Source organism: Nymphalis io, chromosome 6 (genome assembly GCF_905147045.1).
Source record: "Nymphalis io chromosome 6, ilAglIoxx1.1, whole genome shotgun sequence".
NCBI classification, from domain to species: Eukaryota; Metazoa; Arthropoda; class Insecta; order Lepidoptera; family Nymphalidae; genus Nymphalis; species Nymphalis io.
The window spans coordinates 4,268,247-4,295,024 of record NC_065893.1 but is presented as its reverse complement, the minus strand read 5'-3'; the positions used below and the strand labels follow the sequence as shown (position 1 = coordinate 4,295,024).

The 26,778-nt window shown below is 31.7% G+C and overlaps 1 protein-coding gene across 1 annotated transcript in view; it reads right to left on the bottom strand.

Annotated features, from left to right (window-relative positions):
• Positions 1 to 887: 887 nt before the first annotated feature.
• LOC126769259 (A disintegrin and metalloproteinase with thrombospondin motifs 3-like) overlaps positions 888 to 26,778 on the bottom strand; it is a 62,741-nt gene continuing 36,850 nt past the window's right edge. Inside the window, exons 12-17 of the mRNA XM_050487918.1 lie at positions 25,541 to 25,908; positions 22,070 to 22,170; positions 12,311 to 12,433; positions 10,559 to 10,663; positions 3,301 to 3,433; positions 888 to 2,131 (exon numbers count right to left, since the gene is read on the bottom strand). Coding sequence (XP_050343875.1) covers positions 1,856 to 2,131; positions 3,301 to 3,433; positions 10,559 to 10,663; positions 12,311 to 12,433; positions 22,070 to 22,170; positions 25,541 to 25,908 — 1,106 coding nt within the window. The 3' untranslated portion in view covers positions 888 to 1,855. The remainder of the gene's footprint in view (positions 2,132 to 3,300; positions 3,434 to 10,558; positions 10,664 to 12,310; positions 12,434 to 22,069; positions 22,171 to 25,540; positions 25,909 to 26,778) is intronic.

Below are 26,778 nucleotides of genomic sequence, written 5' to 3'. Positions count from 1 at the left end.
TTTTTTATGGTAAAAATAATACTAATATGATGATGATAATGCTAGGACAACATAAGCTTATTAAGCTTGTAACTCGACTTCAAAGAAATAGTAACTTATTCTTTGGAAAAGAATACGATTTTAGAACAGGATTGCGGAAAACGTACCAATTGTCATTAGAATTAGAAAATAATAGGTGGAAGTGTAAATGAAACTATCGACTTCAAGCTACTTCTTGTATTGAAAATTATATAAGCGAAATTATGAAATTTAACCAGAAACCACGCTGAGTACCACGCCGGTTCTTCTCAGTTATGTGTGTCCTTAAAAAAATAAGAGTAATCCTTAAATAATTGAAAATATAAAATTGAATTTTAATATTATGTAGATATCGGGTTTGGAAATTTGATATCAACATTTATTATTATTACGTCTAAGGATTATTCCAAAAATAATTGTCTACAAAACTTCGTATTGATTAGATATTAGCTTCAGGTTACTTTTACTTGAATATGACTTTGAGTTTATGAATATGTTTCGAATTCCCGTAAAAAACTCAATTGGTTACCATATACTTCCGTTTTTTTCTCTCATATTTTATTTCCACCGAACCTAATATGTTTTATTTCACTTATCAATGCCTTTGTATCTTATGAGTCTATAGTACCTCAGCTTAAATTGAAATTCGGCTCTCGCCTCATCGCCGCACAACAGCAGCTATCTTGCTTGCACCATGCAAGCAACTTGGTGAGTGTGTGAGTGAGTCGGTGTAATTACAGGCGCATAGCATCCTAGATTCCATATTTGGCATTTCATTGACGGACTAAGTCATTAATACTTCTTGCAATACTGGTATCTAAGAAAAATGCTTATTGCTTAAAAAAATGAACATCGAAATAAAATACTCATTGTTTTATGAATATGTTTATTTAATACGTTGAAGTGTGTAGTATACATTATGGCACTCCATTCCTATTATGTAAATATACTTTAAGCCTATTCTACTTACATGAATATGGATACTAGACAACAGAAATTAAATACCGATTACAAAAATACATAACAACGTAAAATTGTTCGATAGATCGTCTATTTGTTACTTTAAATTAAAACATAATTCTTTTTTTAAAAACGGAATCATTGGTAAATAATAATTTATATAAGACTTTTGCGGTAACGATTTTAAAATATAAAATACTCTCATTCGTTTTTCAAACATAATTTAATATTATTTTATTTCTTTAAATACTGGTTTATTTATATTTTGAGTAATCGTAATATGCGAATATAAGTGAAATTCAATGTTCTTTGAATTAAAGGTGTATAATTTAATATTAAAGCGTATGACGTGTTGATTCGTTAAAATATAAGCAGTTGAATATTTAGAATAAGTAAAATTATCTACATTTCTGTATAGAATTTCCATAAACACAAAAAATATTGTCAGAATGATTTTGATAATTGTAATATGCATACAAATGCTCCAACGCAAGTTCCAATTGTGTAATTGATATTTATAGTAAAGGAGCAAATGATGTTTGGTATCAATTTTCAGACCTTATTAAGGCTACCATTATCGTCTCTGAGTACAGAAAGAGCTTACTGAATATTCGGTTTTTGTTTTCCATATTTCAATTGGATATCAACTGCTTTGAAATTTAAAATATAAATCCATATTTCCACAGACAAAAATATATATTCACAAGTACAAAAATACCATTTATTTTTGCTAAATGAAAGATGGAGATGAAACATCTTAAATCAGGATCGGACTATAAATTACGAGTTAATTTACAACATTAATCTTTACAACACTAAGGTTATATTAGCGGCTGGAGATTCAAGTAATTTGTAACGACTACGACAATCTATTTTCTTAAGATACTCCATCAATCTTTCCAACAGAGAGACAGGCGTTGCAACAATATTTTCTAAATGGTGGAACGACACAGTTCCTCTCAAGCTGGTCTTTGGTGAAAAGTTCGCAGTATTGGGTTGCGTCAGTGACGGGGCACTCGGGTGGCTTGGTGGGGCATCGACGGAGTCGGCATCTGCGACGCCGTTCCCTTGGCTTCGGGCCGCAGAGCGCTTCGTCTGACGCTGGGCAGACTAGTGGCCGATGAGACACACCTCGGCCGCATGTTGTTGAACACTGTGAATGAACAAAATATTTGAAAATTTTGCTGTAATATACAAAACTTATCGCTTAAATAAATAAAATGTCATTGATATTTTTAGTTATACATGAGAAATTTTTATTAAATTCTTATGAGAAATAAAGATCTTTAACCCCTCAATATTTTACACCGCTAAACTACAATACTAATACACCATGTAATGATATCGTATTGCTCCTTTTGTTTTTTAGTATATAGTACTATTTCTCTTTACCGAATTATATTTTTCTTCGATTTGATACAAATATAAGCGAGTGAATCGTATCGATTCGATCGATCGATCTTTCTAACATCTGAATTAGAAATTTAATTTGGAGTATTATTAAATTCAGAATAATTTTCAAATTCGTAATTATTTATATGCAATTAAAGAAATTCAAAAACTATTAACTATGAAACTAATCAGAATATTGTATCATTTAATACGCGATATCCAAATAAATTGTATATTACAGTAAGGATCTGCCGTATTTAAGATTTAAGAAAAAATTACATGACTGATTGGTTGATAAATGTTTTAACACGGTAAGAGAATTCCTGCAATAAGTATTTGACATTTATTTATCAATTTCATAAATATTGAATTGAATTGATTCACCTTTTAAATATCACGAACTTATTGACATTAAAAATGGATGAGCGGCTTAAAATAAGACTTAAATAGAAAATACTATGATTAGGTAATCTCTTAAAAAACTAAATTGTTAACAAGAATTAAATCTAATCATGACATGTTGTTAAACATTTTAGTCTTGTGAAACTATTTAGCGCATAAAACCTTATATAAAGATTGTTTAAAGTATATATATATTGTTTATAGTATATAGATTGTATAAATATGAAGACAGAAGATTAGTAGATGATTCAGATTAGTTAACAATCAAGGATTGTGCATTTTCTTAATATAGTTATGTCTACACCATGAATTATTACAAAAAGCGCATCTATTAACATGTAAAAAGAGAATCATGTAAAACTGTCAAAGGTAATATTTAAAGATATAACGATATTAACACAATAACAAAACAAATATACATTTTATATTATTTCTCACTAAAGAAAGTTTGTAATACCGTGTCAAAATGACGCTTTTCTGAACAATTTTTTGACCATACCAGTAGAGTAGAAATGGATCATAGCTCACCTGAGTCCAAGGCATCTCTTGCCAGTATACGGGGCAAGGTATTCTGTTGCAGGGCTCCAATTTATCTGGTTTGATGGGGGGACAAAGTGCTGGCGAAACGCTTCGTCTTATAAGTTCTCTTCTCGTTGTTATGCTGTAAAGATCGAATAACTTCTACGGTCACTTGTATAAAATTTGTTACGTTATTTGCATAGATTTCTATGCAAATAACGTAACAAATTTAAATGGTCACTTAAATTCAGACTGACCTACTTCAGTAATTTTCTTCGTATATATTTATTATATATATTAATATATAATATTATTATTATATATATATACAAAATTCGCCGTTTCTTTGCACCAAATCAGACTTTTTACGTAAGTCTATTTTATAATTATTTATTATATTATAATAAATACCAGAAAGAGAAGATGTGCGATATTCTACTACTTATATGAAACAAAATTTAATAGTAATTTTCAAATAACAAAGCAAAACGTAAGGCGCTTGATATGAGTGTGTAGAAGCGAATTTTTTTACATATCCGACAGCGTTGACGTTAAATGCAATTTGAGTGGAATTCCGATAATTGTCACATGACGAAGCTTTTTCATTCGATATAAATCGCTAAATAACGTGAACGCTATCGAATAAGTAAATAACTTGAACTAGGCACATAGTTCGTTCATTTTTACCTTATATTAAGTATTTAAGTTAATCTTATTTATTAGATTATTAATAGATATTTATAGCATTAGATGGTCAAATTTTGTATATATAAATTTATTTCGTGTCGTATTTTCGGATTTATCTTAGAAACGTTTCAAATGATTTGGCTTAAATTTTGTAACTTAAAGTTGTGTTATCTATAACTTCTTTCCACAAAAAACGAAATTTTGGAAAAAAAAAAACAATTTTAGCGAAGTTTGGTCGTTTGGGTGCTATTAGTTAATGCAAATATTTCTGAAATTGTTAGTTAACTTGGCGAAAAAATTACATCACATTTTTTTTATTGATTTTAAATAAAAATTATTTTATTTTAATTATTATTTATCTTATTTAATTGACATGTATTGAAAATACACTATTAATTATAATAATATAAATGATGTATTAAGTAGAGAGGCGGTAATCAGAAATAAAATGATATTTGTAACTTTACTCTAGTAGTTCAGAAACCAATATTGGATTCAATTAAAAGCGAAGATGCGCTGATCACTTCGCAAACTCTAATTAGTCGTCCAAAGCAGTAAATTTGCATTCGATTTCAGATATATTTACTTCACAGCTGTCTTGACTGGAAATAACAAAACATACGCCTATCATTGGTAAATCAGTTTGGATACGTTTTTGCGTTTGTAGTAAAGTTATATTATACATACAGTAACTAAACTTATGGTAAACCAATTTGCGGTGGCTAACACGTTCCTCGAACAGTCGCATATGTAGCGATAGAAGTCTCATGTGCCATTTCGTTTTAATTATTATTTTCTTACTAATTAGTTCATTGTTTTTTTTAGTTTATTCATTGTTTTTATTTGATATTAAAATTTTTAAGTGCGAAATTCAAATTATACTTGTTATAAAATAAGATAGATACTGAATTTAAATGGTTCTTATTTGAAAGTATTTCTTTTCTATGGAAATAATATTTAATATAGTATAAATGATGGTATATCGTGCACAAAACCAACCCATTGTTCTTACTGACGAAACGAAAAAATAATGCTATAACTGTAGAGGAACGAAGAAATGTTTGTCGACATGCTATTGAAAAGTAAAATAAATTTAAAGGTAGATACAATATTAGAAGGAATTATCATTAAAACAAATGATTAAACATATACATGGATGAGAGAGAGGATGAGGAATAATAAAGACGAAATGCCTCGAGGTGATGATTAAGTTAGTTAATTATTTTAAGTTAAAAAGTTATTATTAAAAAATATGTTTTGTTTTTGTTTCAAGTAACCTGTAAAATCATGTAGTATGTGTCTTTGTTTTTTTATTTATCTGCTGACGGTGCACTACTACACACGCAAAATCTTCTCCAAATTGATTTAACTATACATTTATTTATTTATTACTCTGAATAAAAGTTACATTATAAAATAAAATTCTAATATGGAATTGACCTGTATCTTCGATAGTAATTAAATATTATTGAATAAAACCAAATAAAAGAAAAACGATGTTTCAAAGTATGCAAGCTTTCAAAAGTTGTACAAATAGATTTTATTACTACCAGACAACTATGGGTAGAAGAAAAATAAAATAAAATATACCTTATATATACCGTATTAAATGAACAATTCTTGTATACGTATATATTTTTGTGTATCTCGGAAAAGACTAATGATTTGGCTCAAATTTTGTATTCAGATATGGTTTTGCTTTTTAAGTTTATCTATCTTTATATATATAGATAAACTACTACGATTGCATTTTATATGTGCTCTCCCAAGAATCATAAACGTGCCCAATAAAGGGTTCACCTGATACGACCCCTGGTAAATCCGAACGGCAAAGAATGTCTGTTCGTGTTAATATACTGATAATTGATTAAGCATGATCTTCTCAAACATTTTACTTAGCGTAGGTAAATTTGAGGAAGGTCTTTAGTTATTTGCATCATTTTTATTAATGGACTTAATTAATGGAATTATTTTACTTCATTTAAATAAATTTAGAAAGTACCAAATTCTACCTATTTATTTCAAAACTTGCTGTGCCTGCGGTTTCACCCGCGTATAACTTAAAGAAATCACTAAGAGCAGACTTATAATTTACTTATATTTGATCTTATTTTCGTTTCATATTAGTATTTATTGGTTTTTGCTGCACCCGAATCTAGATAGGGCAACATGAACGCCATGAGAAAAACAGCTTTCCCTTAAATCTATACCGAAATTCTTGAGTCTTTCGCTGAACTTGATTTGATGTGACTGCAAACGATATATTCACAGGTAATTGTTTCCTTTTAAAACTAGAACGTAAATCTGTTTTTTTTTAAACAAGTACTTATTATCAATTAACCGACTAACCGGTTCATTTTCGCCCAGAGAATCGAAATTGCGATTCAAAGGGGAAATGCTGCTAGCATTATTGCCATCATTTTACGCGGTCATGATTCGTAAAGTAACTATTTTTATTTATTTGTATTTATTTAAGGCTTTACTTCACATGTCTAACTAACCGACTAAGTATAAATTTAACAAAACCATAAAAAATATATGGAGCAACGAAACGAAATACCTACCTAATCTATAAACTTTAACTTACAAAGTTATTTACAAACTGAAAACAAATACTTATATATGTATGAGTATTTTTAAACAAACTTTTTTTTAACGCTGGAAAAACGCATTACGCGTTTCCCTCACGGGAACAGTGGGGGGTATGTGGGGCTCGCCTGTGTCCAAGGCGCCGACTGCGCCCCGAACATCGGAATACCCACTAAAATACCAGCGGTACCCTTTCAGTCTTAACGAGGAGCGCCACGGGATCGCTTTCGCATGCTACCGTGATTTTTAAACAACCTACTCAACTACCTGTTGAAATAATGGCTATAGTCTTATCTCGATATCTCATAAGAATTTATGCCATGTTTAGAAAAACGACTTTGCAAATAATGAATTATTTTAGAACAAATTTGATTACCATACAAAAGGTTATAGTGAGTCAACCTTAAAAATAGACATATATTTATGCGTGGGTACGTTAACCGACGTACCTGAACCCTATTTAATATGATTGATCATATAGATCTATGCTCAACTTACATTGGAAGTATCTAAGTCTCTGAAACTGTCTACTTTTTAACTTTGTTTTGTTCCTATAAACTATCAATCATCATCATTTTATGTAATACCATTTATAGGTAGGTAAAGTTTCAGCCAATTCAACTGATAATGATTCTTTAAATGGGCATAACGTTATTATTTATGAACCGATTGAAATAAAATAAACAATTAATTTTAAGTGAAGCTTCTCACAATACCTTAGTAAAAACCGCACCCAAATCCGTTAAACCGTTTCAAAGATTAGCGTGCACAAACCCACAGACAAACAGACAAAAATTCTAACAATCATTGTTTTGGGTTTTATTGCGTTGATAAAGGCCACCGATAATAGTTTTACTCAAATATCTTCCATGTACAGACAGCATTCAGTTACAATTGTACTATATGTATAGATATAGTTATCTTTCTTTTTAGTTTTTAAGCGGCCTTTTAAGTTAGACGCAAGACAAACAAAGCAGCCATTCATTTTACATATATTACATCTTTTTTAATCCCCCTTTTCGTTATTATAGAGTCAATATTGTAAAGAAATGATTGTTACGATATTAAAGTGAGCAATATTCATTTTACAAGTACACAAAGGCTAAAATGACAGTCGATAAAGCTCAAGGGATCTGTTGCTTGATATTAGAAGCCGTTTTGTCTGTCCGTAAAGTGGTTGGTCTAAGCATAAAGCGAAATACACATAAGCGTAATCGTATATTCGTGATAAAAAAAAATGTAATTAAATAAATATAAAGAACATTCGATACTATTAAAATTCTTTTATAAATAATTACTGATAAGAGTTTCTTGTTTGTTTGATGTTTGAAGTTTAATCAATCATGAATTCGACTCATTGACAAAGTGAAGTAGTCATAACCACTTTCAGGGTTTTTAGGATCAGTATATTTTTGTGGGCGCTTAGATTATATATTTAACTTATATACTTGGTTATATTTTCTTCTTAATAAATAATTATTATGACAATATAAATGTGTGAAATGAAAGATTTTTTTAAACAATTAGTTTATAATATCAACTTTAAATTATATAATAACATACTTTATATATGTAAAATTGTCAAAGATTAATATTTTTTTAATAGCTAAGCTAAGCAGCTAAACCCTATTACTGTTTACGGCTTTTTCAAAATAAAATATTGATATTGTTCTTACGTTTCCGTTGTAATGTAACTTTTTTCTCGTTTTTTGTAATATTCGTATAACTTTTCAGAATTCCCTTGCAATAAACATATATCGATATAATCAAATACTTATGAAGACTTTTTATATAAATCGAATAACAGATAGTAAATTTGAAACGTAATGGTTTATTATTGCCGTGCAATTTTATTGCACCGCAATAATATGCCGTAAGGATTTTTTAAATACAAAACCATACAGAAAAATTGCGAACATGGTCTTCCATCTTACAAATGCTAAATAAAATATAAAAATAACTTCTAGTATTTGGTAGGTATATTATTGGATTCTTACATTATATACATATATACATAGGTACATTATTGCATGCGGGCCTCGATATCTAGTACAGTTTAAACAAAAATAGTTATGTTAGTCGTTTTTCTTTTGTTCAAATATTTTTTAATATTTTTAAATTTTTGCGTGTAGTATGTATTTGTTCCTGATAATATTTCATTTTTTTTTTTTTTTGTAGCAAATGGATCGTTTCTTATTACAATTTTAATTAATACTTATATTTTTTGCCTGTTTGCATTATCTGTGTTCTAAGTAAGCCTATAATAATTCTTATAATGAAAGGATTAAGTCTGGCCTCATCCTAAGAATAGAACGAACGAACGAACGGTTTTGTTTAAATTCGCTTATATAGATCCAAAAGTCTCCGTGCACGTTTCACGTTCACATGAATGTTGTGCGATCGGTAAATTTCGATTACCTCGCAGGCTAAAAGCTATGTTAGTTATGTGCGTTTATCGAGGAATACCATTACTCTTTAGTTCTGAATTTAAAATGTTGTTTCATCAATATATCTGGTATTATACCTTTTCTTTTCATTTATTTTAAGATAACGATTTCAATTCGATTTTTATGTACGTTTCGCCACTTAAATATCAAATTTAGGACTTCGAACAACATTTAATTTTAATCAGAAGAAAATAATTTAACCGAGGAATTTAATATTTATATGTTATTATTTTTTTTTTAAGTCCAGCTGAATCAATAAACAATTGATTGCAAAAACAATAACAATTAAAAATGTGAATATTAAAATCCGTAATACCTTAAACATTATTTTCATAAATAGGATTGCCTGTCTGCGTACGTTTCATATAAAAAACAATGCTTTACGCGGAAATATTTTAAACTCGGCTTGATATAATAGCTGAACTTCAACATAAATGAAATTGATACTTTCCAATCTGGGTAATGAAAGGTTTTCAAGAAAAAATTACAAATGTGATACTTCACGTGCAATGTATCAAGTTCCACGAAGAGGGAATAAAAATAACGAATTTAATATAAATTAAAGGCATAAATGCGATAAAACTTCGAGCCGTAATAAATAAAATTATTATATCACGTTGTTTTGCATTGTCGTCCTCTCTAGAAGTTTAATTTTTTTTAAGTATGTATTTTTTTTTAAAATCGCCGGGAAGGCATATGACTCTACTCCACCTGATGGTAAGTGGTAGTAGAGTCCAAACGCGACGACGGCCAGTACAGTCGGCAAGAGCGATCTGGCGTCCCCTTCTTGTCCGTCCGCAAGATGCCTCTTCACGTCTCGTTTGGGAAAAAAACGCGAAACGCTCTTTGATATAGAATTGCAATACGTCTCGAAACTGGTTTTAATATTGAGCAAAGTATGTGCAAGTAGGTAACATACAAATATCTCTGTTATTGTTTCTTTTAGAGTAGTATGTTATTTATTAGCTTAGGCAAAATGTATTCCGTATATCGTATATTTTAATTTTATTTTGCTTGGTAAAATTTGCTTCAGTGTCCTTATATGCCGATTCTCTATTTAGTCAATGTATGTTTTAAAAGTGCGAACGTAGCTATTTATACTGTACTATATGATGCTTTCTTCTATTCCTTTGAACATTTCAATTTTTTATAGTACTTTACTACTACAAACACAAAAACCTCTCCAAGCTGATGGTTAAACAGTCTATGCAACTTCAGGAGAAGTAAAGACAAATACAAAACTTTGACATCGAATTGACGTGATATCATTGGCCAAACCTGAATAATCTATGGTAATCATTATGGATTCGAGAAAAAATGCCATTTTAAATGTCGGCAAAGTTGCTATCAGAATTTTTGGGATGAAAATTAAAACAGCTATAAGTGGGTTATGTAAAACTAAGGTTTGTTTAACTATTGGTTGTAGTTCAAAATCAATTACAAAATTTTACCTTCACAGACATTGACCAAAGTAAGATAAAACATTATCGTTTTCCGCTCCTGTAATTATAACATGCGGTATGAATGTAAGTTGGAGCACGTACCTCATGTTCCCGGGTACGCAGAACAGCTGTCGCTCACGTACACCCACCGAGCCGCACGTGGCACTGCACTCCTCCCATTCACCCTCCGCCCACGAGAACTCGCAACTGCATAAAAGTAGATTCTTGTAATTTTATTTTAAAACACCACGCCTGATATCCGCCAACAGCTTTTGTAATTTATATAAGAAAATTATCGGCCTCACTTATAAACGTTGCTTAAACACTTTTGAGCTTCTTCTTTTGATTGTAAAATCGATAATGATAGAATCCCTTTCTGTGAAATCAGTGTAAACACTGATCAGCCGCTAAGCAAAGTTTATTAAGTAAGACCGTATATTTCTGTGTTCCTATGGTCCTATTTTAATAGACTTAGCTTGAAACTTATCGGCAATATTACAGAATTTACGAAACTTTATAATAGAGTAAAAAGAATTCAAGTTTACAAAACAAACATTGCTTATTAAAAGTTAAAAAAACAGCAGCTTCTTGTTATGCTGTACGTTTATTAAATTTGATTCAAGATAACTTTTATATTAAGACAAGATGCTCAAAATGCTGTCTGAGAATTTTTATTGAAAGAGAAAAAATTGATATCTTGAATAGTTCTGAACAACCAGATTTTTTTAAAACTGATAATACAGCACTATCATGCCGATTCGTTTTGATATGATCGTCTGTTTATACGGACAACCTCAAGCCGACAACCGCAGCGCAAGAGTTTGCACCTTTGAAGTTACCGATTCGCGGTGGATCTGACGCACCGCTCCGAACTTGTCTGTGATTCCACAGACAAAATTCTGACCACGGTGGGTTAGGGCGGGCTGGTCCATGTCCGTCCGTAATATAAACCGTGGGAAGCCATCTTAAGTTGATGCGGCCCTTGTGGTATTAAGCTGACTTACAAAATAACGGTAGGGGTATAATCTGCATTGAAGTAGCTTGGTGAAATAAGCTTCTAACATTCTCCTCAAACAGAGAGGAAGGCTAGACCACTAGAATGACATTAATAAGCAGTTACTTTACTTTTTCTTTTTGTAAAAGCCCGAGTTAAGTAAGAAAGTCGAAAGTCGGGTACGAACGTACGAAACTCTGGGTAAGTACCACCTTATCGTCAATTATTCGACAACTATACATCAATACTTATTATTGCAATTTTCTGGCTTAAAGTGTGAGTGAGCCACTGTAATTACAGGTGAACTGGATAATTACTTGAATACGGTTCAAAGCGTATCGGTAATGACTGGCGCGCTTAATACTCCGAACTTAGCTTTTGTTCACGAGTTACGCTATATCTTAAACTAGTAGATTCGTATTTCTCGTCTTCCGCCTTTTAGTTTTCATCGTAAAAAAACTATAATTTCGCTGACTGTCTTACATTATATTTTTTTATTTAAATAAAGGTAGTTCGCTTCTTGGTTATTAAATAATATAAAGAAATGTTATGACGAAAATTTTTTGCCTTCATTTAAGAAATACAAATATATTGAGTAGTAAGACTACAATATATAAAATTTGGATAACAAATTTTTTTTTTTGATTATTTTCGACACATAAACGAGCGACTCTAATTTATATTACTATTGCAGCAATGTATACAATTTTAATGTTGCGTTATCTATCTTTTATCAATTAAAAAATATTTCAATGTAAAAAAAATGCGATAACAAAAAAGGTTTTATAAAATAAAATAGATAGAGATGTTAAGATGTAAAACTGGCCATTACTAAGTATTATTCATTATTGAATATATACCTGTGAGTATTGCACCGTTCGTAACGTGTAGTTCCGCAGCGCTGGTCGCGAGGGCAGCGTGGACGCACAGCTCGCACGCCGCCGCCACACGACACGGAACATGGACCACGGTCGTTGGACCATCTGAATAAATGCGATAAATATATTTTAAAAGATATATATATATATATATATATAATATATATATATATATATATATATATATATATATATATATATAATATATATATATATATAATAAATATATATATATATATATATATATATATATATATATATATTTATTATATATATATATACTAATATTATATATAATATATAAGTAAAGTTTGTGAGGTTGTAGTTTGTTTGTTCTACTGAACCGAGATAGATTTTTTTTTTACCAATAGAAAGCCAAATCATTTGTGAGTGTCATAGGCTATATATTAACTTGAAATATTCAAAGACTTTCGTGGTAGGTAGGTATTCGCAAAGTAAGTCGGAGAAAAAAAGGTCAAACGAAAACGTTTCTTACGAACGCTTCCTTAACGATGAGACATAAATGATTGAGCTCTAGAGAAAAGTTTTAGAGCTTGCTAATGCCTACAAAAAGTCAATGACAGCATATGTCAAACTTTTGTATGTAAGTCACAAAAAGTAGTTTTTTATATAAAAAAAAATAATTTAAAACGTTAGGTCATGTTTATCGGTCATATTATCAACAATTATGAATTATTATCAAAATAAGTAAACTTATCATCTCAAGCGATTAAAACAAAAGACTTTCCTTTTACTGCATATAATTTGGACCAATGGTTTGAAAAGATAATACGTGATAGGTATGGTACCGCGACCGTATCGTAATCTATTGAGTGATATTTCTATTAGACGGTTTTTTTCACATACAACACGTCAATCTATTTAAAAATTAATTGCTTTATTACCAAGGAAATATTTATTTTTAGATAAAATTCGTTTTTACAGTTTGTTTTTTAGTTGCACAGTTTAAGAGATAATTTAAAATATCAAATACGCGAGTCAATTTTATTAATGTTCGGCCAATCGAACACAAGTAAAAGTGTTTACCGCCCAACGAAGTTGGCACGGGTCAGCTAGTAACTAAATACACTGACGAATTCTTTATATAATATAAAATAGTATTCTTTCGTTAATAACTTTTACCCATCTTTATTCGCGGAAGTGCTTAAGTGTAATATTCCATATTTATTATATTAAATACAATCATTATATCCACTAAATTTAGTCAATATCCACTTAGTTTAGTTGGTGATATAAAAAAATGACATATATACTTGTAACCCTAATTACGAAGTTATATATCGATTCACTTTCGTTTGATTGTAGCATTCGACCATATCATAAATAAATTTACTATTAATTACTCGCACTTAGTCCACGATATATTGGAATTTATGGTGTTGTCGAATACATGGCGTTGCCCTGCGGTCACTAGTTGCGGTGTTTAAAATTCACTTTGGACATGCCTATCTATCGAATTTATAGTATACATAATTTTATTACGTCATCGGTCTATTGGCTAGCTTCACATCTCGTAGTCCTGGGTTCTAATTTCGGATCAGGCCAATAAAAAATATGATTGGTATAATTGTCGAGACGCCAAAATGGTGTAATGTAATAAAATTAAATTAATTAGTGGTTTTTTTTTATTACATTAAAGATATATTTATCACGAGCTGTTCTTGGTGCATAATGAAGCAATAGCAAATCGCATGGAATATATCTAAAGTTTATCTCCACTTATTTTGCCATTGGATATAGCTTACCACAGCACATGTGATTAAATAAATAATTAAATAATCATGATAAATTAGTAAAAAAAACTGAAATGATAATGTTATATAAGGCGAGATGGTAAGAACGCGTGATCTTAACCGATGATCGTGGGTTCAAACCCGGGCAAGCACCACTGAATTTTCATGTGCTTAATTTGTGATTATAATTCATTTCGTGCTTTACGGTGAAGGAAAACATCGTGAGGAAATCTGCATGGGTCTAATTTCACTAAAATTCTGCCACATGCGTATTCCACCAACCCGCACTGAAGCAGCGTAGTGGATTAATCTCCAAATCTTCTCCTCAAAAAAGGGAGAGGAGGCCTTTAGCCCAGCAGTGGCTCATTCGTAGGCTATTACGGAAGTTACGGATATATTCCACATTATATTTTATTGCTACAGATTACTATAAAATAACTCGTGTTCTTTTTTTTGTTAATTTTTATTCTTTTTCGACAAAAGGCAAACGTAAAGTACGTTTCTATAAATATATACAGTCTGAACAGTTTTTATTTTAAAAGTAATCACAAATAAGGTTTTGCTAGATTATAGAAAATATGCTTCAGATTCACACGATCATTGTAATACTGCTTGAAATGAAAATAATTTTAAATACAACAATAATAAAAGATATATTACATTGTTTACAATATTATAATACAAGAACATGAAATCGACTCTTAATTTAATACGGGCAAAACTGCGAAACGCAGCTGCTTATATAATAATGTTATACATATATTGAATCCTTCTCCGAAACGCGCTGTATCTTATGATATAAGTTTTACGCATATTAAGTTAGTTGTTTTTAGAGTTAGGCCATCTCGGCATGAGCCTAGTGATTAGAACGCGTGAATCTTAACTAATAATCTTGGTTTCAAACCCGGTCAAGCAACGCTGATTGTGGTGTGCTTGATTTGTGTTTATAATTGATCTCGTGCTTGACGGTGAAGGAAAACATCGCGAGGAAGCCTTCATGTGTCTATTTTCACTGAAATTCTGCCACATGTGTATTCCACCAACCGGCAATGGAGCAGCGTGATGGAGCGTGATTAGCGTGATTAGCTCCTTCTCCTTAAAAAAGGAGAGGAAGCCTTAGCGCAGCAGTGGGACATTCACTACAGGCTATTACATTATAAAAAAACGTCTCTTCATTTATAAGTATAAATGATTACTTTACTTAATTTAATTCTGTATATTGTGTATAACAATAGTCGTGTGTATGTTCAATACAAAGTTAGATAACGTTAGATTGATCCTATCTGAGTCTCAGAGTGGGATAGTTTAGTCTCACTGAAATTGGTCTTGCTAGCCTTGGGGAATTAGGTGAGATTACGTTTACAGATATAATACATTCCCTCTCCGTCATTGTTCAGTTAGTTTCTTGATATGTTATTCTCATGAGTATTTTTTATATTTCCGTACATAATAGTTCCGTGAATAAATAGCTTGTGTGGTGATTTATAATATTACATTATAGATTATTACTTTATAAAGAATTATTAGAGGTTGAAAGTTTATATAAAAGTAAGAAAAAATGGGTAATACAGGCGGTGACTCGGAAGTAGCAGTCTGTAAATATTATATATATCTGCTAAACTCTCCTTTTGAGTAGAGGGTTTGGCGGTGGATTTCGGATTGGTGAATACACATATGGCAGATTTTCATACGACACATGCATTCTTCGCGACGTTTTCCTTCAACGCTTAGCGCACAAATTATATACACAAATAAAGCACATGATAATTCCTCCAGCCCTCTAGTTATTACTATATATATGTATGAAAAAAAAACAATTAAGTACTAAAAAATCAATCAGTTACGTAATGAAGGCGGCTTAGATATTATTTATTTAATATAAAAATAATGATGAAAATATGATTAATAAAAATAAATTCTGTGTAAAACGGTCGACTAATCACTATTACTGTACTTCTCAGCGGTATGATTTCATGGAATGTGAGGAGGCTCCCCCATTCCATTACACGGGTGCCGAGGAGAAATTGAAGGTCGTCCCAAAACAGGGCGTGACAGTGTAACTGTTTTTAAAACCGTAATGATTTATTTTAAAAAGTGAATTAATTTTAAAAGGTGAATTAATTTAATTTAATGATGATAACTCTTAATACACTTCTGTTAACAGTTCTGTGTTCTTTAAGTTTTTTTTTAAATAAGTTATTATAGTTAGTTACTTAAAATAATGAACAAACCCATACTTACTTAATAAAACTTTTTGTTCTTGTCTGGATGATAAATTTTGTAAATTATTTTAGGAAATTCTCTTGTATGTTATTGTATTATCATTCGTTTATAATAAACTATATTTTTATTTGTTGTCTTTGGTTTGTTTCGATGTCTCGGTATTATAAGGCATAGCAGCTTTCGAGGATGTTAGTCACACGAGAGTTAGTAATATGGCGCATTTTGCAGCTGTGTCTGCATTAATCTTTTAGTAGCGTAACATGTACATAACTGTAACACGTATATAACTGGCATAAGCTTTAATAAACGTACTATTCATTCAAATAATATAAAATTAAATGCATTTAATTAAGTATAAACAAATGTAAGCCAAATATTTTAAGTGCTTAACGTTTGGTGCTAATAATAATTAGCCCACTAGCCTTCATCAGGTTGCGTGGTTCAGTTTTAACCGTAAGATTTTATTTATGTAAAATAGTCGAAAATATTATAAAACAATCCAGCTAACCTACTGCTTATACTTTCTATTACAAAAACTAAGCTTGCTATATTTTTTAACATTAATTAAAATAGTTCTCAACTGTTTACAAATGTTATAAATTAAAAACGATAGTATTTTAACTCAATCCTTCATAGCCTATAGCATAGCCTACAGCCTATATTCAAGCTATATTATGATAAGCATCCTTTCTTCTTCTTAGTCGATAACGCTCTTGACAGAGAGGTCGTGGTCGTCGTTATTCTTTTCAGGATGTTACGTCATCTCTCTCTGTCAGCTGTCATCCTAGTACACAAATGCAATGGTTCGCCTACCACAGATCTGATTTGGACAGTCTCTCGCATAGGTGCCCGACCGCGAGGTTTGATGCCTTCAATTCTGCCCTAAGCGACAAGGCGTTCTATGGGGTCACCGTTTTTTCTTGAGACGTGGCCGAAGAATTTTGATATACGCGCCCGGACTGTACTTGACAAACGCTGCTTGATGCCGAGTTCTTCGAGTATAAACATTCTTTAATCAAACTTTAGCACCCATAAATGTCTCCCTACTTGCCTAAGGCATCCTTTCGGAGGAGAGGAGGAATATATTAACACTAGTCCAATACGGGTCGGTGGAGATATTTGTATATATATGTAGGTAGATTTGCATCCGATCCGCCGGTTTAATTTCCTTACACCGGGGAGCACGAGATGAATAAAATTATAAACACGAATGATGCTCATAAAAATACTATGCTTCCCTGGGTCAAACCCACAAACGAGTATTCTAACTATTGGGCCACCTTGGTTTGGTGCCTTTACTCTTTGAGCAGATATTGAAAATATTTATATGTCAGAGATAATAAATTAAAGCGGGTATACGATGTCACTTATTTTATTAGAATAGCAACACCACACAAGGTGATTGACATCTTATGGGTTACTGGTCGGTTGTCAGACGCCAAGTTGTGAAAATATATCTGTTGTATATGTATCTGTTAGTAGCGCGTGTGATCGTTTGTCTAGCGACCCCCTTGGTCTCTTGGTCTCAGGACAGCGCCAGCGCCGGACGTGTGCACTGACTGATTTAATAATATCAACATATTGGACGACAATGGCGGCCATTAAAATTGCAATCCATTTGAATCCGCGTCATATATATGTTTAACCTTACATTGATTTACACTGTTATACCTTCGGAAAGAGCCCTAAAACCCTGTGCCTGATTTATCACCGGTCGTGTCATGACTTGAACAGATGGATTTCTTAAAGATTGTCAAATATGTTTTATTTTTTTAACCTGCCACATTCACACAAAAATACGTCCATTAAATAGAACTAAAATGAAAATTTGTGATCTCACAAATTAAATACATCACAAGAAAAATATATTTAGCCATAACAATAACTAAAGTACATAAAATAATTTAAATTTAACTATAAAAATATATAGTCAGGATACATAAAGTGAACTCTACAGAATTTGATAAATGGGATTTCGTTAGTTTTCTGGAAGTCCCTACTGTCAATTACGGTAACAGAAATGTAATATGGCGGACGACAGCCATTACGTTGTAAAACCTCTTATCAGCACCGACATTTTCGTGTATTTTCATATAACTCAATTTATTGGATAGATTTCTATCCAATAAATAGAATTAGTTACTTCGTTGTATTCATATTTAGGCTATAATTCATTACCATACATAATTCTGAAATGTTGATTTACAAAATATATAATACATATATATAAAAATCTCGTGTCACGGTATTTGTGGTCAACTCCTTCGAAACGGCTTGACCAATTCTTATGAAATTTGTATGTAAATTTGGGAGGTATAAGAATAGATCGTAAAGTATATTTCATACCGCTAGATTAAGTTAGTTTAGTTCGCCCCCTATCCAGAATTTTTGTTCTATTTTTTATTTTGTATTTTATTTTGATTTCGCATCAAAAAATACATATAACCGCAAAGTTTCACGCTCCTAAACCCATCATCCCATTTTTTAATCACGATTTTAGTTTGAACAATATCCAAATAATTTAACCGTCGTTCCTATTTCAAACAAAACGAAATTATTCAGTGTTGAATGACAGATGACGCTATGTCCGCCATTTCAAACTTCATCCACGTATGCGCAAGTCACGAGAAGTGTCTCGTCATTTTGACATTTCATTCTGCATTTGTTATGTATCACAAAGCACACGCAGTGCGTGAAAAATTTTGTTCGATTGTTTTTAATTTATAAGAAATATTATATGGGTGCTTTATGATTGTAATACTAAAATAACAAATAAAATATCGGTATACCGTTTTTCATCAGTAATTAATACAATTTGGTCTATTTGCGTGTGTTTGTTATAGTGAATAAATCCAGCAAGATGTCCATATGGGCCGTCGAATGAATAAAGCAACAAACATGAAAAATAGTAGAGCAGAAAGAACAGACGAACAAATGTAACAACATAACGAAAATGTGCGTGTGAGCATGTCACCATTGAACGGTTTGCTTATCGGCACGTAACCAGTATCAAACCTATTTCTGAAGTCCATTCGCACACGAAAAAATATTGAAAGACTTCGTTCCTCCCCGGGTCTCTTCGGGGCCTCCACCGCACTTTTTTTATTATTGTTTTAATTTACACGGGAATTATATCGTGTCTTCATTGCAATTTTATGAAGAAAAGTCGAGAAACTGAAACTGTAGCAATGTAAATAATGCAACCTTGAAAAATAAGTTAAGAAATCATGTAAATAATTTCAAGTATACATACATTACATACATTCAATATACACTGGTATAATACTGGTGGTAGGGCTTTGTGCTACTGGTGGTAGGGCTTTGTGCAAGCTCGTCTGGGTAGGTACCACCCACTCATCAGATATTCTACCGCAAAACAGCAATATTTGATATTGTTGTGTTCCGGTTTGAAGGGTGAGTGAGCCAGTGTAATTACAGGCACAAGGGACATAAAATCTTAGTTCCCAAGGTTGGTGGCGCATTGGATATGTAAGCGATGGTTGACATTTCTTACAATGCCAATGTCTAAGAGCGTTGGTGACCACTTACCATCAGGTGGCCCATATGCTCGTCCGCCTTCCTATTCTATAAAAAAAAAAAAAAACATATGATTCCAGTGTTTACATGCATTACAGAGAAATTATAGTAGAATCATATGCTCAACGTCAAAAAAACTAACAAAAGAAAAAAGAACCGAAATCAACTTCAGAATGAAAAAAAAAATACCAAAAAGTAACTAAAAACCATTATTTATCAAGCATTTATAACAATATTTAATTTCCAACAAGCTGTTTTGATTGTTTGAAACTTTTAGACATTTTTGATGTTTAATTAATTGTTAAAGGGTTTAAATTACTTTGACAATATTCAATATTAAATCCTATATAATTAATATCATTATTATAAATCGAATTTAATTATTTTATGCAATAAGCAAAACTTAATTCCATATAAATACTGTTAGCAGCGACACCTTTGAACAGACTGTGTTTGTTTATATAGTTTATGTAAAATAAATCATCTCGAGTTATATAAAATATTAAACTATATTTCAATTTGTATGTATTTCCGTCATCAAATAGCATCATTAGCAACTAAAAACTGTTAGTTGCTAATGATGCCAAGGCCGTTTTATATTTCGCTATTTTATTTTTAATTTTGAATAAATTATTATTTTACTAAAATGTTGAATGAAATTTATAAATTTAAATCCTTAACATTTTTTTATTGAAAAATTGAGCTAAATTTAAATTAAAATCTTAGGAGTCACGGCAAAATTAATATTCTCGCGCAAGAAAAAATATTATGGTGATGGCCGACGATGAGATGGCGAAATACTCAGCGCAAGCATTTCTTATGTTCCATTCGTATGTACAACGCCAAACAGCAATATTTAGTATTACTGTGTTCCGGCTTAAAGAGCGATGGGACCAGTGTAACTACAGGCACAAGGGGCAATTTAGTTCCCAAGTTTGGTAGCACATTGGCGATGTAAGGGATGGTTAATTTTTATAGTGCCAATGTCTATGAGTAGGGATGACCATTTACCAATATTAAAAAGAAAAAATAATAATGGGCCACCTTTTTCAAAAGTTTTGTCTCATAATGTGAGACGAATGTACGATGAACCACCACTTATACATGAAATCCATAGACAAGCAGATAACCTAAATAAACAATAATAAATAAACGCATGAAAAAATACGCAGGGCAGCGCTTCATGCATATATGTATACTGTATGGGCGAATAGATCGATTGACGAATGGTTACCTTAAAAATGCACGGGATAAAATCCTTATTTTACCCGTACGAAGTCGGGGCGGGCAGCTAGTTGACTTTTGTATTTAATAATATGTTACACTTGTGAATACTGCTTTCAAGCTGTATGATCTTGAATAAAAAGATAAAATATGTTATATGTAAAACAACTTTAGCCTAAAATAAATAAATATCAGGATTCAGGAGAAGGTTACAATGCAAACATTACGAATGATTATTTTCAGGGAGCCATATCTGCATGTACATATATGTATTTTTTTAAATAAAATTATAAATTTTCACATGTAAGCATATTTATATTATAAGTGTCGAGTGTCACAGGCAAAGATAACAGACGGCAGGCTAAGACTGCCTCGTTGGTCAAGTAGCTAGCTGTAAGGCCGCAGATCTGGAGGTCCTGGGACCAAACGCCAGGTCGGGCCAATAAAAAATGATAAAATAAAACTAATAACAATAATAATATTTGATACCATGTTCATAGTTATTGCTTACTAAACTTTGGAATTAATTTAACCTATAATATGTGAACAAACATAGGTGAATTCTATATTCGTTTAATCTTATAATTCAATGAGACGGTAATCGCATACGAATAACACGCACAGACACTCGGACTTGTAAAGTGTCTTGGGGACAAGACCGACTCGCATGCCGTGACGGCAAACGACGTGATGACCTCTTATGTCGTCGTGCCCTCTCTCCGCCGCCACTCTCTACATTTGTGTTGTGTTGTATGTGCATATGCTGTATACTTCGTTGCTATTTAATACTATAACAATATTTTTTACGAACTTTTTTAAGAATCTTTGTTTTTATTTATTGTTCTTACCTATAACCAGGTAAGCTTTGACCTGGTTGGTAAGTGTACCATGTTGATGTACTGACTGAATATAAGTAAAAAAAACATAAGATTAGGTATTATACGCTATTATAAATTCCACAAAGTTTATAATATATATTTGAAATAAATATGTTTTATTGTACCTGTATTCCATCGGTCTCGTGCGTCCAGCGGGAGTGCTGTAATTAACGGACACTTCGACAGCTACAGATTCCGCCAACGGGACGGGATGATCGGGCACTGCCTGTACAATATGTCATTATTTTAATATACATTAATATTTACCGAGGAAACAGCTCAAGCAAAAATTGCGAAATGGATTTGAATAAAACCTTTAAGATACCTTTGTGAAGAGTTGAGGAACATTCCAGATGCGGAAATAAGAATATATATATATATAAATAAAAAGCCGAGATGGCCCTGTGGTAAGAACGCGTGAATCTTAACCGATGATCGTGGGTTCAAACCCGGGCAAGCACCACTGAATTTTCATGTGCTTAATTTGTGATTATAATTCATCTCGTGCTTTACGGTGAAGGAAAACATCGTGAGGAAACCTGCATGTGTCTAATTTCACTGAAGTTCTGCCACATGTGAATTCTACCAACCCGCATTGGAGCAGCGTGGTGGAATAAGCTCCAAACCTTCTCCTCAAAAAGAGGAGAGGAGGCCTTTAGCCCAGCAGTGGGACATTCACAGGCTGTTACGGTTATATATATAAATATGTGATTTCTCCAATACCTTGAATATCGTTTTTTTTTTTATAGAATAGGAAGGTGGACGAGCATATGGGCCTCCTGATGGTAAGTGGTCACCAAACGCCCTTAGACATTGTCATTGTAAGAAATGTCAACTATCGCTTGTAGCCAATGCGCCACCAACCTTGGGAACTAAGATTTTATGTCCCTTGTGCCTGTAATTACACTGGCTCACTCACCCTTCAAACCGGAACACAACAATATCAAATATTGCTGTTTTGCGGTAGAATATCTGATGAGTGGGTGGTACCTACCCAGACGAGCTTGCACAAAGCCCTACCACCAGTAACGGGAAACAGTGACAATTATGCAAGTTCCGATAAGTGCATCAATTCATCTGCTGTATTTCTTTATACTATATTTTAAGCAAAGTTTTAAGCATCTATTGAATGAAATGCTCGTAAAACTTACATTTATTGCTGTTGAATCCAATATCGTATATTGTGTATGATATTGAAAATTATATATGTGCTTAGAATACTAATTATGTCGTAGGAGTTATTCCTATTACTAAGTAGCTCAATGTTTTTGATTATATCTGTTAGTACTATTTGTAGCTTAGCTACTTATTTGTTCGTGAATATTTTAAGTTATACAAGAGATTGCAAACTTGTAGTTTTAGTAACTCTATAAAAATTCTAGAGCTTGAAGACGAACATTGTTAATAATAAACTAAATCTATATATATGAAATGAATGGTGATTATTAAACTTCAAATATCATAAATATATGTGCCAATTAGGACAACGTCTGCTGAGATTTGCTGGTCAAATATAAGACATGACAATTGTGAAAATATACAAAGCTTACAAATTTATCGGTGTTCATGATAGTCACGGACGCGAAATAAAAAATATTTTTTGTTAAAACAAATATTAACGAAAACGAATATTAACCACACACGATACTAGTCTATAAATTAACATAAAAGAATCGTCGACATATGAAGTCGGTGGGGCAAATACCTAATTAAATACAGAAGGCGAGTTGAAAGCATCCGTGAATAATTAAACCACCTCTGGACCGGACCCTCATCATCAAATTTTACGCTTCGTTTCACGTCACATAGTTTAGTCCCTTTTGTATTCGAATCGGACATTTTTGTTAGTTCTTAAGACTTCATTTCGTTTATTTCCCAAGGGATAGTAATAATGGAACGTTTGAATTTGTTAGATTATGTTGTTTTTTATAAATTCTGCAGATTTCATAATTCCTCGATTTTACGATGGAAGGGGTTTGTGCAAGTTCACCTGGGGAATAAGCGTAAGGCTGTTGGTCAGGATAAATTACGTGAAATTTTTACGACAGTGAGGAATTAGAGAGTGCACATGTGTTTTTGCGCACACACTTGTTCACGTTATTATGTCCTGCGTAATTAGTAAGTCTAGAGTATGGCCACCGTTGCCTTAATCGGTCCCCACACATTATCATCATCGCCTACTTAAAGCTTATTGAATCTATGATTAATGTGATTGTTGTCGTCAATATAAGTATTTATAGATTTTTATTTGACAAATCTAAAAGTATTTATAGATTTTTATTTGACAAATCAAAAAGTATTCGCAGACAAGTCGTGTGATGAAAGGAAATGCAAGAAATCAATGAGTACTTATTACCAGATTCAACGAGTAGATTCAATAAAATCCAAGGTAGTATCAAATGTCGAGGATCTCTACAATATGGCTTTATGCCTATGTGCATTCACATATTATATATCCACACATAATTTTTTAAATATTCCTTTAATTCATTCATTATTATTATAAATTGTCTTAAATAGTGTACTTTAAAGTGTATATGTATGTGTGTTTGCAGAGCGCTTTTCCTGTATATTTGTAATATACATATATACATGAAACTACTTGACTAGACGTGAGGTCGATACAAAGTCAAACTTAAAGTTACCATTCGTTATATTCGTTATACGTATTAATTTCCTTTTTATCGACAATATATGACGGGCCGGTTGGCGTGGTTGGTAGATACTTGCTTTTCACGCCGAAGGTTGTGGATTCGATTCCCACCCAGGACAGGCATTTGTGTGCATGAACATGTCTGTTTGTCCTGAGTCTGGATGTTATTTATCTTTATAAGTGTGTATTTACAAAAGAAAAGTAGTATATGTAGTATATCAGTTGTCTGGTTACCATAGTACTCTGCTTAGTTTGGGATCAGTGTGTGAATAATGTCCCAGGGTATATATGTATATATATATGTGTACATATAATTAATTACATGTGATGTAAATATTCTGCTGTCATATGTAATATTTCAACTCAATTTATACACAAATACAAAATTTTGTAAATTATTCGTTTTAAAAATATATGTATGTTAAATATGTGTTAATCTACTTTATGTTATAATCTAAATAAAGAATAAATCCGAAGGACCAAAATAATAGTTTTTAAGTAAATATTATGAAAATCCAAACGAGAGACAGTTAATATAAAAAACAATAGGTCGGTCTGTATAATAATTTCTTGATCTTTTTAACAAATATACAATTTTTTCAATCAATTGAGAAGTATTATTTCCGTAATAATTATAATACATATAAAAGTAAAAGTATAATACAAATTCGAATTCAGAATGAAATTAGTACAATATGATAACAAGATAATTAAACATTTTAAAATGCTTTTTAATATAATAAAATAAAATTTTGTAAACTAGATAGTATTGGTGCAAGAATAAAAAGTGTTCTAAAAGTTCATCTCAATCGATTGCTTAAAATCGATTGCAAATTTAGTTGCAAAATTGGACCCACTATGACCAGTAGGTTCCATAAAATAAAAACTTATAATTTTTATTACATTTGAGTAATGTGTATAAATATAAAAAAAAATAACCAACCATAATCATTAAATCGGTCTGCAATTTAGAAGACGAAGATATGAAGACATCTGTTTCAGTCTGCCTCCAGCGCAGCAAGCTGCCAGCTGCCACTACCTCGCCCTCCCACCCGAAGCGTTCTCCCTCCTTGATATCTATAACATTGCTATCCACTTCTATTATCTGGAGGTTCTGTGGTATATTTGGATCATACTTCAGGTAGTTATCTTGTCTATTATCCAGTTCAAATTTTCTAGAGTGCTTTGACAGTTCGAGGATGGGTCTGTCTCGGCGACGTTCTCGGATGGCTACATTTAATGCAACCGGTGTTCCGATGTGAACGGAAAGCTGGTTTGCTTCATGTGGTATCACGGTTAGTCGCGTCCAGCCTGTTTAAAAGATGAAATTAATGAGTAAGAGTAGAGAAAATTGAGAGTACTTTCAAAATTGCTCTTTTTATCAATAAATTACTTTGTTGTACTAAAATTAAAAATGTTTTAATCGATATTTTATAAATTTTAAGGTATTTTTATAGATTTAGAGCAAGCCAGACTATTAAATGAGTACGCGGAATTTAATAATTAAATAGTAAGAAAACCGATCGAGTCATTTTTCCTAGTTATGGTGACGTCTCCTATAAACTCGCGTCCCGGTTCAATTTCTTATTGTTATGAAAATCTAAACATCTTCATTATAAAACTTAAATAACATTTCCATGTAGCGAAAAATAAATATTACATAATTGATATAATATAATACATAATTGAATTCCTCTGTTACTTTAAACAAAAAATTTTTGTTATGGATAAATCATCTTTTTTTAACTAACAGCATTAGTAGCCATTATTTGTCAGAAGGATGTATAAGTTCTTTTATTATATAACTTATATAAATTGATTCTGTCGTTTTAAATTCGTCTGGATTACACTACGTACGGACGAAACGCTAACGTTACGTAAGTCAACGAAACATTATTAAATTCATCGATGAAATTAAAAATGATTCGTTGACTCGACTCAAATTTAAGTGTTAAGTTTATTAAGTTTTGTGTTAAGTTTAAGTTTATTTAAGCCTTTGGTAGAATTTTACAATAATTGATAATTAAGTAATTAATTTTTTTATATTTTAAATGTCATGTCCCGTGTATATATATATACTGCAATAGGTGGGCGGCAAGTGGATGTCCATCCTAGCAAGTCTATAAAGTAAGAACGATAAAGTTTTTGCAATAATGCTTGTGATATCTATCTACTTGAAAT